Consider the following 13,104-nt stretch of genomic DNA (forward strand, 5'->3'; position numbering starts at 1 on the left):
AGACCAGTTCACGGGTTGATGTAACACAAACAAACACTGAGGGTACATCAACCCATGGGCCTTGAGAGACCAGTTCATGGGTTGATGTAACACAAACAAACACCAAGGGTACATCAACCCATGGGCCCTGAGTGACCAGTGAACAACATATATATCTTACCAAACATCTCAATGTTAATTTTTAACTCTTTCAAGCATGGTTATCGTATCATACACTTCAGCCACCCTGTGTGAATCACTTCATTTGAATCTTGTATCTTGCTGTTTTTCCTGCAGGTATTGTCTTAGTAAAGCTGCCATGGTGTAATTCCCTTCTTAGTATTCACAGGGACTACATTTGCACAAATTTTCAAAATTTATTTATTGGAATGCAAGGCAAAATGTTTCATAGCCATCGCTAGATTTTGCAGAAACTGAGAGAGTAATCTTCCTACCATCGATTTGCATTTGCAAAACATCGGAATATTTCCATGAATCATGCGTGATTCAATGTTGTTCAAGTTGAAGTACTACCACGCAGCACTGAATGAGTTGCCATTGGCATTGAACTGTACGGTGCATGTAAGTGGGGTACATTGAAATAATAGAAGAGCATTTATCCAATCGGAAAATGACATTTGTGTGTGAGGTAAGATAATATGAAATGTTCTTGTGTTCCAGAGGTGTAATCCGGAAGACGAGTATCTGGGATACGTTGATGTTTCGAAAGGTCCAGGAAGCTCTTGGGGGCAAGGTCAAACTCATTGTTACAGGCTCAGCACCATTGTCCGCTAAAGTCCTTGGCTTTCTCAGATGTTGTGTAGGGTGTCCGGTAAGTCCCAATGAAAATGTTAAACCTATAACACTGCATTGCAACCAGGGCAGTTTAGAATACATTTGGAGGTGGCTTAATTTTGTGGGATATAGGTATGGGGGTTCAAACAAAATAAACTGCTTTAATGACAATCAGATATATGTTTTCATACACTTGTTTGTCTTGAACAGTGAGTAAAAGGTTTGACTGTTAAGACATTAATGTCTGACTGGTAGTTTGTATCACATAACTTCCTCAATTCAGTTTCAATTTTCAATTCTTTATTTACCTTTAGCTGTACAGCTAATCGGTTGATAACATTAATTGTAACTTTTTCGATTCTAAAATCCATATTATTAATTGTTCAATTGTATTTATCATCAGATCTTCCTGTTTGTATTAGGTCTGCCATCACAAGACTTAGGTGTAGCTGTTATGTACTAGCAGTAGCAACATGCCATTATCTTAGTACAGAATATTTAAGGCAACTCTGCCTTATATGCCATGAATGGATTATCTTTTGTGGAAGATGATTACCATGTATTATTCATGTGTAACATAGTATCACATTATGAATCAGATAAGGGTAATGTTGTCTAGGATATTGGTCAGTTCTTACTTAAGATGGATAATGATTAAATCTGAACTTAGACTTGGCATAACACATGAAATGAATGTGTGATATGTGTATATATCACACATAAAGTCCATATAGATGACAACCTTTGCATGGAATAATTCATGGTATCTATTGTGTATTTTTGCGCAGATTGTGAAAGTTAATCCAAAAATGTATTTTAGGCCTTTGGCGTCAGTATTGGAATAAATTCTCTGTGTTCATGATGTTTAATTGTACAGGTATATTATGAGGAAGAATTAAGAAAACAATACAATATTTGTTACTGTTTTCATTCACTTATTATTGCTCATTAACCAGACTGTTCAGTAAAATCCTGCATCCCCCATCCAAACTGTGACTGAAGTATTGTGTAAATTAAGGCAAAACCATATATATTCTTGCATTGTTTTCTTAATAGAAGAATATGTTTTTTATTGGATGAAACTTGAAATTTTAGAATGTCTCCCCAAATCTGTGCCATAACAACATTAAACCAATTTATGACACAAGCATTAGCATTTCTACGGGTAATTGAAAAATATAATTACATGAAGAGGATGTGATGTCGGTGTGTATGTCTTTTCAGATCTTGGAGGGCTATGGACAGACAGAATGTTCAGCTATTGCGACGTTACAGATAGTTGGAGATCATCTCACAGGTAGGACTTGCATATGTAACATTGCATCTTTATCTTGCCATTGCATGAAGTCAGTTTAAGTACCACCCTTCAGTCTTAGGTTGTGGTGTCCCAGTCTCATGGCCTTAGGGTCCTTTGAAAAGTATATTCACTAAAATTTCCGAGTTTTATCCCTTCTGGGTACTACAGTGAATCATGATCACCTGTGAAGGTGAAAGTTGAAATTACGTTTCAGGGTTCACTCCCAAAAGACAGACCTCACAAAAGACAGACTCAATGAGTACACGATTAAGTTGAGCCATGCTGTCCACCCCTATTTAGTTAGTGAGCTGGCCCAGAGTCACTGCAGAGTGGAGTAACAACAGAATTGTATTGTCAAATAACACAAAAATGATAATAAAGAACATGAAAGCATACAAAAACATAAATAAAATATTCACATTATATCATTGCAACAGGCAAGAATACTGTTTTATATATTTGGGTAATTTGAGGATGAGTACTTGATAATTGGTACTCATGATTTCAGTCACTCTTATCCAAAACTTTGTTTACAGATGAATGTTGCAACACAACAAAACATAAGTATATTTGTTTAGAAAAGACATTATTTCATTATTTCTGGGGTCTGCTAAAAGCTGTTGAAAAGCAAACCTACTCAATGTTTATGAACAGTTACATCTTCAATTATGAAACTAGGGCTTGTCAATAATCCCATCTCCCGACGTCTAAGACTAATCAGTTTTCATTTCGGGCAATCAAAAAATGATATCTTGTCCATGGACTACTAGATAATTTCCACTTATGGTTTCAAACTTTAAATAAACTTGGATTTCATTTCATTTCATATCTGCTCATAATGTAGCTATTACCTTTTGCAAAAATAGTAATTTAGAGCTATCATTCTTTGAAATTTATCACTCTATGATAAATAGTCCATTAAACATTGACATCAAACATTGTGTCATAAAATCAGGGCAAGTGGAAAATTAGTCAGGACAAGTTACTTTTCTTGAAGTCACTTGCCATGTGGCAAGTGGCTTTTCCCCCAAAATTTGAACCCCTGTTTGTTCAAGGAAGTAAACTCTGTGTCCACTCACAGGTAACGTTGGACCTCCACTGGTGTGCAACCAGATCAAGCTGGCAGATGTTGCTGAAATGGAGTACTACTCCGGTAGCAACAAAGGGGAGGTAAGTCATACCATTTGAACTTACTACCTTACCAAAATAATCCAGTGCTTTGACCAAAAGCTGGAATGTACAAGTACTGTGTTGTCTTGAAGCTGAAGTTGCTTATTTAAAAACTTTAAGGTTTGACACAAATGGAAACCATAAAAATAAGGAAATAATACAAGCAACCAAGCTGATACTTCGGAAACAACAAACGTCCTACACATCATAGTTCAACACACCAGTGACTGTATGTCACAGAAATTTAATATGTAGTTTTGTGAACATCTTCCAATCTGCCGGAAATAACTATTTGCTTAAAACTGAACTGTAATTCTAGTAACTCACTGAACCTATTTCACTACAATGATTTCAGGGTGGTTGTGTAACCCAGTGGTTAAAGCTTGTAATGCTGAAGACCTGGGTCCGATTCCCCACATGGTTACTATGCGTGAAGCCCATTTGTGTTGTCCCCTGCTATAATATTGCGGGAATATTGCTGAAAACGGTGTTAAGCTATACTCACTCACTCCAGTTGAAATTATGTCCCCTAGTCTCTGTGACTTGATTGACAGCGTGTCATCCTACTCACAATGATTGGTTTGTAAGGTCCAGAGCCTATTTTTAGGCTAGCATCATTCATATGGAATATTGCTCAGAAGCATTACACTACAAATGAGGAAACAAAGCTAATAATATGCCACTCAGAAGAGACAAGGACCACCCAACCTTTTCATGTTACATCCATGCCATTGCAGATTAACTATAATCTGAAAGAATTTGGTGGTCCTTAGCTTCTTTTGAGTAGTATATTAATTACCTATTTGAAAACAAGAGTCAAATTAAATTTCTTTTACCACAGTAAGCTCAGTGAGAATGTTAAGAGTCAAGTTTCTAGATGATAGACTGAAATGTAGTTGGTGCAGAGAAATGTTGTCATTATATTATTAGCATCACGTTGGCGAACTTCTGATGCTGGTGACTCAGACATATGCTATTTATGAAACACTTCAAGTGAACATGCATCTTTCAGGTTTGCATCCGAGGTCCCAATGTATTCAGAGGCTATCTGAAAGATCAAACAAAGACTAATGATGCTCTGGACGAAGAAGGTTGGCTCCACACAGGGGATATTGGCGAGTGGCTACCTGTGAGTAGATCATGGTGTTTGGCTTGAACTTTTTGGTAATGTTATAATAACCTACTTTCTTATAGGGCTGAATAGGTAAGCTGTTTACATGTACGAACGTTTGGCAAGATGAAACATATAAAGGCTAAAATCAATCACTGCATTTTTTTTTTGATATTTTGCGAACATATTTCAACACCTGTAGCATATCTTAGATCTTTGTATCAATATGTGTGGGAGTTCTGAGTTAGAATTTGTCCCAGGGAACCTATCCTGATTGTAAGGGGTGACTTGTTTGACTTTGTTTCATTTTTCATTATACCTGACTGATGGGTCACTGGAGTTTTGGCCGAGTGTTTACAAACTGTTGTCATGTAAATGGAAGTGTGTCTTTAACAAGATAGTTGTCCTTTTCGTGCCACTATAAACACTTGCTCTGAGAATTATTCTTGTTCAAAACATCACTAGAGGACAATAATGGTGGCACTGTTTCATGTATTTTTCAGAACGGAGCACTGAAAATCATTGACAGGAAGAAGCATATTTTCAAACTAGCTCAGGTAGGTTAGATTCAGTTCATCCAACTATGTGTGTATACTGTGAATGGACGATATTCAGTGTGCAGAAGTGTATCTTTCAGTGATTTAGTTATAACATCAGTGTAAATATTACCCAGAGGAAAAAAATAATCTTAAACACCTTGAAATTCATAATTGGAGTTGGGCAAGTATCCAAGATCAGAAACCTTTAATTATGGATTTGAGTCTCAGTTCACCCAAGTTAGGTTTCTGGGTTTGTCCAGGTGGCCTGATTGGTAAAGTATTCGCTAGTCACACTGAAGACGCCAAAGGTTCGATTCCCCACATGGGTACAATATGTGAACCCATTTCTGGTGTTCTCTGCCATGATATAGTTGGTATATTGCTAAAAGTGGCATAAACCTAAAGCTCACTTAAACTAGCTTTTCACAACTTTCGACCTTATCATATGGTATCGTCACTTGCTGGAGATCTCTGTGTGAGATGATATCATCATGCTATTTGTATCTATTTGTGTCTGTTTCAGGGAGAATACATTGCTCCAGAAAAGATTGAAAATGTTTACATTCGTTGTTCATTAGTTGCACAAGTCTTTGTCCATGGAGACAGTTTACAGGTGTGTATTCACGTCAGTCTCAATGTTTCTGTGTTTCTACAGCTTTTCATACTTGGCTGGAGCATGAGTGTCTCTCTCTCGTGAACAGCACTGCCGTAATTCACTATTGCGGAGTTGCATCCCTTTGACATGACAGAATCCCATAAATATAGGGTTGAATCACAGCCTCAGTCTGATTATTTTTGCTGTTTTGTCCTGAGAATGGCCACACTCACCAATTATTTGTGGATGGAAAGAGTCCAGTAAGAATGCCTTGGTATGCTCAAACATGAGAAAGGTTTTCGAACTTTGATGAACATGAATCCTGTGCTATTTCACAAACATTCACTGCCTTATGTTTCTAGTCGTGTCTTGTGGGTGTGGTTGTGCCAGACCCTGACATGCTGCCCAAGTATGCAGCAGACAAGCTGAAGCTCCGACTGCCGATCCAAGACCTGGCCAGGAATGCTGTAAGTATTGGATACGGACATGAAAAAGCCAGACATTTGAACTTTTTACCATAAGAAGGAATGTAAGTTTGGTTTAGACTTTAAAGGCTGTAATTGCCAGTTGTTTGCCCTTAAAAAGCTCTATATTTAGCAAATCTTGTCAAGTTATGATTTATATTAGCTAATACTGGTACATAATAAAAACACCTTTCAGTGACAATTTGTGTTTATTAATCTCCATTGGGATGCAAAACTTTCACTGATATTTTGCTGATGTTATGGGTGTTTTATTGTGAGTGATTTTCTGTGAGACATTGCTGATGTTTCCCCATGTTCTGTGTCTAGGAGGTGAAGAAGGTGATTCTGGCAGACTTGATAGACGTGGGGAAGAAAGCAGGGCTCTCCTCCCTGGAACAGGTTAGTAATCAACTGATTTGTTCGAAATATGTGCTGACCTTTAATGTTTTAGTGGACACAGTATTTTTCAGCTCCAGCTGTGAAATCAGATCTGTGTATTATGCTTACACTCAGCCTAAACTAATTTTGGAAAAAAAATCCAGTAGTGTAGCTTTTGTGGGGAACAAGTCTAATATTTTTGCAAGTGTTTTGGAATGAACATACTTTCACTGGTATATAACTATGTACCATACACACATGCAGTCATGCAAATGTTTCTACTTTTCATGAAAATATGTAAGTTAGTTTAAAGAAGTGTTTTTATTTTGACTACGAATCAGTATTCTGAATTGTCAGTGTGGTTTTATTTCCAGCAAACATTTGCGATCATTATGTATTTGTTGTGTACATGTTGTGTACATGTTGTGTATATGTTCCAGGTGAAGGACGTCTACGTGTATCCCGAGATGTTTTCAGTAGAGAATGGTTTGCTCACACCCACATTCAAAGCCAAGAGACAGGAGCTGAAGCGGTACTTCCACTCCCAGATCAATGCCATGTACTCCAAGTTATCCTGAGAAAGACAATCAAACTCATCCATTCCGTTTATGAACAGCCACACTGACATAACATGACAAAATTAATGTGTGATACACACGCTTGATTGAGATGACCACAGATGAGGGACAGAGATGAGACGCCAGGAAGATACCCATTTGAAGACCTGTCATTTGATATTATTTGCAAATTTGAAATGGTTCTCTTGATATTATGCTTTCAAAATTTGATCAAAGTTTGAGTTTATGACAAGGCATTCTTGGGGCTTGTAGCGCTGAGTGTATCTTGAAGTTTTGACTGTGTGCATATAGAATAAGTAGCCAAGCTAGCTTTTGGCTGGTTTGTGACATTGTGTTGTAAACATGGTAACCCATATGCTAGCATGGTAGGTGTATCCATGGTTGCAGTGGTAACAAAAGATGGGCATAGTTTACAGGAGGAAAAAAGATGAAAATTTAGAATTTCATTTTGAGTCCTACATTACTGAAGTATTGGTACAATTTGCATTGTATTTCAAATCATGTTCAATAATAGATTTCTTCAGCATGGCATTATTCAACTAAAATTTTATTGCATCATATTTACAGTATTTTTTCCTAAAGAATTTAACAAATGGATCCATATATTTCCCACTGTTAACTCATTGTAATGCAAGGTCCACTTCCACAAAACTCTCGTAAGCCTAAGGTCTCGTAACTTTTCTTGTAGCATTCCTACTTCCTATGTTACAGTATAGGAGGTATGAATGCTACGAGAAGAGATACGAGATCTTAGGCCTACGAGAGCTTTGTGAAAGGGGGCCCTGGACTGTGACGTCATTCTTTAGTCTTGTCATGCTATTCCATTGTTAGCTGTTACCTACATAAAAATATTCTAATTTATTGACCAAGCTGGTTAATGAGGTGTGTGAGATGAGTGACAGAGAGACATTGCTAGTGTGCCTGTGCTGTGGTGTGAACTTCACCTCTAGACCAAACTTTTGCTGAGCTAAGTATCAATCGCGTTCAGATCAGATCTTTTATGCTGATATGATACCTTTGTACTTGAAGATCTGACAGACATAAGTCTCATCAGAGAAGTTTGACCAAGCAGTTTAAAACTGTTCTATAAACAATCAGATGTCACCTTTGTAAACCAATTTATTGGTCATGTGGGGAGTCTAATGGTTAAAGCATTCACGCATCATGCAGACGATTCCATTATTCTTTGGGTACAATGTGTGAAACCCATTTCCGGTGTCATGATATTGCTGAAATTTTGCTGAAAGAGACATAAAACTCATGTTTGGTTCAGAAATTTTTATGTCATGAAAGGAAAATTGGCACAAAACACAAATATTCCTTTAGTGGTACTCACTTTTGGGCACTCAGAACAACATTGTGTATGAATATCTACATTATAATATCATGGCTTGTAGTATTTACGTTCAGAACCTTTGTTTATGAGATAGATATTTCAGATATCTGAAAGCCATATTCACTCATTCCAAGAAGCCCTGAAATTTTACCTGCAGCAAGTTCCAGTGGACAGTCAGTCAGATCTTCATTCTGTTCGGTACATATTGAAATAAACGATCAGACTTGAATTGAACGTAAGCTGGCCTTGAATCAGCAGTTTAATAAAACCCAGCAGTTTCTAAACTCTTCTTCAAGATATCCTTGTCCAGTACTGATTTCTGCATCTTCAGGGAACAGTGGGGTAGCCTAGTGGTTAAAGCGTTCTCGTCATGCCGAAAACCTGGGTTCCATTCCATACATGGGTACAATGTATGAATCCTATTTAGGGTGTCCCTTGCAGTGATATTGCAGAATATTGCTAGAAGCAGGACAAAACTTAATTCACTCACTGCATCCTGTTGTACCATTTGTACACAGAAATACATCAAAAATGAATTGTCTAATGCTGATGTTTACATGGAAATCAAATTCTTTCTAATATTTTTGATTAAACAAAAAATGCAAGCTATCACATGTTCCTCCTTATATCATGATACTGCAGTTAATTTGCATATTTGTACATATCTTATGTAATTCCATAACAGTGTACATTAGTATATGTTCGTGGCAGTTGTGAAGAAGCTTACTAATTGGTTTGAGCTGTAGGCTTTCGTTAGTGTTTTGGTGTCTAATGGCCACACAAAACTGGAACAACACCTCAGCATAAAATGTATATGGCAGTGTTCTTTCATTACTAACTTAATTAATGCTGTGTGTAGACATTAACATATTTCAATCACGCAAAGGTGATCGTATCTGTGCTTCATGTTACGGTTACTAAATTGACAAAAGGTATGAGAAATCCCCTATGAACCAGCAAAATACAACACAGACAAGTGTAAAATATTCAATAGTATATTGAGCAAACAATGGGCAAGTTACAGTGAATCATAAAGCAGATTTTCAGTGCAGTGTAACTGAGTCACAAGTTTAAGGTTATGGGTCACAAATATCAAATATTAACTTTTTACAGTGAGACAGTATTAGCTGAAGCTTGATTACACAGTGAGCAGTCGGACACAGAGTGTCAATCTTGAATGTAGATTTTGTTTTTGACCAACAGATGTTGTTAGGCAGAGGCACACAACTCCAGTATAATTCTGAATGTAAGTCCATATGTGATTATCAGCACAATAACCAGCCTTTATCTACACTAACACAGTGTCGGATCATTGGGACAAAGTGTGGCCCTATTTTCACTGACTTAGGACTTTTTAATAGCCGGAAGTCAAGAAGATAAACTAGTCAAGGGAGGCAACTCTAGAGCGCTGTCAAAAAGGCATTTCGCTAAAACACTCTTGAACATAGATATGAAATGTGATCCACACTCAAAACTCTAAACATTGTGACCCAACTATCACTTGATCAATGATAAAGTGATCTCATAACAGTGATCAATAATCTCATAACACTCTATAGCTTCAGGGGCAATGTAGTATCACGGAGGCTGTATCTTTCCTTTACTTCAGCTTGCAGGGCAGTGAGGTAATACTGATAATAATGTGTCCATTTATATTGCGCCAAACACCACACCAGGTATGCTCATAGTGCTAACAATAATAAGACATTATTGAAGTCCATTTATGTAGAATGTTTTTAAGAGAAACGTTGCTTGAAAGTTTCAAGGGATGAAGACAGCTTAAGTTTATCAGTGAGGGAATTCCTTTTGACAGGTGCCATGTGCTGGTAGGTCTTGTAGTCAAATGATCTAAGGTTCCACTTTGGTACACAGTGCAGATTAGCTGAGGATGAACAGAGAGTTCTTGGTGCCATGTAAGGAGAGAGAAGTTCTTGAATATACACAGGTGCAGCACCATAAATGGACTGATAAGTAAGTGTAAGGATCTTAGAGTCAATGCAAGCTTCAATAGCCAACCAGTGAAGAGACATCATAACAGGATTTAGGTAACCTAGTGGTTAAAGCATTTACTTGTCATGGGTTTAATTCCCTACATGGGTTCATTGTATGAACCGAATGATTTTGGTGGAATATATATAAAAGTGATGAAAAGAATCCGTCATTTCAACAAATGTGCTGTGTTCTTTCCTTTCCTGACTACCTTTTTAGGCAAGTGACTCAATAGCTCTGCTGTAGATCTGATAAGGACAGTGAAGTAACCTAGTGTTAATTTGATTTGCCATTTAGTGACAGTGTTGGAAGCTCATTTTCAGTGGCTGTTTCCCATTCCAACATCGTACATTTGGAATATTGCTTGAAATGGCTAAAACTACACTCACCCAAATATTTTTTCTACAATTCAGAGCCTATATTTTCGAAACACTGTTAGTGCGATGGTAGTCATATGTTAATGTTAATGTATGTCACTTACGACTATCTTAGCACTAAGAGAGCTTCTAAAATCTATGCTCTGATACACTTTTTAAATGTTGGTTTTGAAAAGATGTGCTGTTTCAGTGTGTGCTGGCCTTAGAATGTTTGGGTTTTTTTTATATTCTAGTATATGCAGATGATATATCATTTCAATATACAAGCATGCACCACATGAACACAAATGTGTCCTGTCTATAGTTAATGTGGAATATTCAGACAAACGGCTTCATCTCAGATGTTACAATGCATCTAAATTACAATACATCCAATGTGAATAGCAGAAAGAAACAAACTCTCTCGGTACACGTCAATACTGTTCTGATTATCTGAAATAGCACCATTTGTTCGCACGTTTTGACACAATAACCTTTTTATTTTTAGAATTGGTTATATTGTGTATTATGGAAAATTGTATAGATTGCTTGATGTATGATCTAGTCTTGTAACCAAAACCTGAAGGGAAGAAGCCTTACTTATGTGTTGTTGGAACTGTCGAAAAGACAGGATGTATGTTAGATTGATTTACACGAGTCAAAACATGAAATACCACGGATTCTACTTGCAGCAAATTCAGCACACATTGCTCAACAGGGATTTTCAATTTTCAGTTGTGCTGTTGTTTGTGTATCAACAGAAGGGGAGATAAGTCAGAACACTACAACTGTTTTTGGAGAGAGTTGTTGACTCCTGGAGGGTTGGCAACGTGTGCTTCCACAGATCTGTTGATAATGAGTTCTGTGGTGCCAACTGTAAAGTGTTGAACCTGCTTCAGGTCTGCTGACAGCTATGGAAACAATAAAGACGTTCTTCAGTCACTCCTCACATTGTGAAGAACACGTGAAGAATGTAGCAGTCATTGTAAGTGTTTGATGTAGTTGTAATTTGATGGTTGGAGAGTGTCTTAGGATGAGAACAGTGAGTCTGACATCATTACATCTTGCATCAGAAGCATCGAACATGAGGGTGGAGTCATTCATGCTCCATCTTGTGAACAGCCTGCAGATTTACACCTAAGTCTTGTATTAGCACCAAGTTAGTGTTTTCTCATCTGTTTATAAATATATGCAGAGGTTGTCAAAATGCAGTTTAAGTGCTTTTTTGTTGTTGAAATTGTTCATTTGCTTATTCAACTTTACATGTTGTTATGTTGCATTGTGTTGGAGTGAGTAGTTTGGTGTGGAGAGAAGGCGTCTGACTTCAGCCGTATTCAGTTCAAGATGCAAGTCATCACAACAGTTTCTCTCACACGTGTTATTCTAAAATATGTCAGTTTTATGAAATAAACATATGGCCTATCAACTCCACAATTATGTAATGTGAGTTGCTAGTCATCTATTCCTATCCATGACAAAGGGTTTAGTGTTTTTTCTTCTGGCAGTGGGGTAGTCAAGTGGTTAAAGCGATTGCTTGTCATACTGAAGACCACATGGGTAGAGTGTGTGAAAGCCCATTTCTGATGTCCCCTGCCATGATATTGGTGGAATACTGCTAAAAGCGGCATAAAACTCGACTCACACACTCTCCAGGGTGTTTAATGTTTTGTGTACATGTACTGAGAACAACATTGATGGAACAGCCCGCGAATGATGGAACAGTCGGTGTCAACTGGGATGCAAGTATCACTCAACTCACACACTCTCCAGGGTGTTTAATGTTTTGTGTACATGTACTGAGAACAACATTGATGGAACAGTCGGTGTCAACTGGGATGCAAGTATCAGCCAACACCTTGCCTTGCACTTCACATGCTCTACATGCACTACCTATGTCGTGCCACTCTATATATTGGAAGTTTTTAATAATGTGATATTTTATGATCAGTGACAGCAAGTGAAAGTTGTATCAGTCATAAATAATGGTCATTTCAAAACCTTATATCAGATTAAATAACCACCATTTGAAAACCTAGGTTATGAAATAGGCTGCCCTGTATTACTAATATATTTTGTTACTGATGTATGAAACTGAAAACTATCAGTATCACCAGTTTGTTTTCTCGGAATAGTGCCGTACTCAAGAAATGATGTGAGTTGTTATGAGCTCATGTCAGTAAGCGTATCATGCAAGCATTATCTCCTCTCAGTTAGATAACACTGACTATTTCTTTGTGTTGTTACTATGGCATTACAATTCTGAGACAATGTTGTAAAAACGACGAAACCACTAAGGCTACATTATTCTCTATATAGAATTACCTACTTAGATTAGAAATTGTATTTTTATTATTTCCATTTAGAACTTGCCTTTTAATTTTGTTTTCTAACTAGAGTCTGAGCGCTTCCCTTGCTGGTACTAACAATCAGAAGTGTGCATGCTGATAGGAAAGTTCATCTGACATGTGCCTCCTGATCTTAATTGAAGTGAAAGATTGTATTGAGATTGGCTTATGC

General features: G+C 37.3%; 1 protein-coding gene across 2 annotated transcripts in view; it reads left to right on the plus strand.

The window, feature by feature from the left end:
* The window catches only part of LOC137283442 (long-chain-fatty-acid--CoA ligase 1-like), a 56,366-nt gene extending 44,300 nt beyond the window's left edge, over positions 1-12,066 (plus strand). For both annotated transcript variants that reach the window (XM_067814932.1, XM_067814933.1), the window contains 9 exons: positions 661-811; positions 1,999-2,071; positions 3,153-3,241; positions 4,254-4,370; positions 4,856-4,909; positions 5,415-5,504; positions 5,849-5,953; positions 6,278-6,349; positions 6,769-12,066. In XM_067814932.1, the coding sequence (XP_067671033.1) occupies positions 661-811; positions 1,999-2,071; positions 3,153-3,241; positions 4,254-4,370; positions 4,856-4,909; positions 5,415-5,504; positions 5,849-5,953; positions 6,278-6,349; positions 6,769-6,906 (889 nt within the window). In that variant the 3' untranslated portion in view covers positions 6,907-12,066. The remainder of the gene's footprint in view (positions 1-660; positions 812-1,998; positions 2,072-3,152; positions 3,242-4,253; positions 4,371-4,855; positions 4,910-5,414; positions 5,505-5,848; positions 5,954-6,277; positions 6,350-6,768) is intronic.
* The last annotated feature ends 1,038 nt before the right edge of the window (positions 12,067-13,104 follow it).

Source organism: Haliotis asinina, chromosome 5 (genome assembly GCF_037392515.1).
Source record: "Haliotis asinina isolate JCU_RB_2024 chromosome 5, JCU_Hal_asi_v2, whole genome shotgun sequence".
Lineage (NCBI taxonomy): Eukaryota > Metazoa > Mollusca > Gastropoda > Lepetellida > Haliotidae > Haliotis > Haliotis asinina.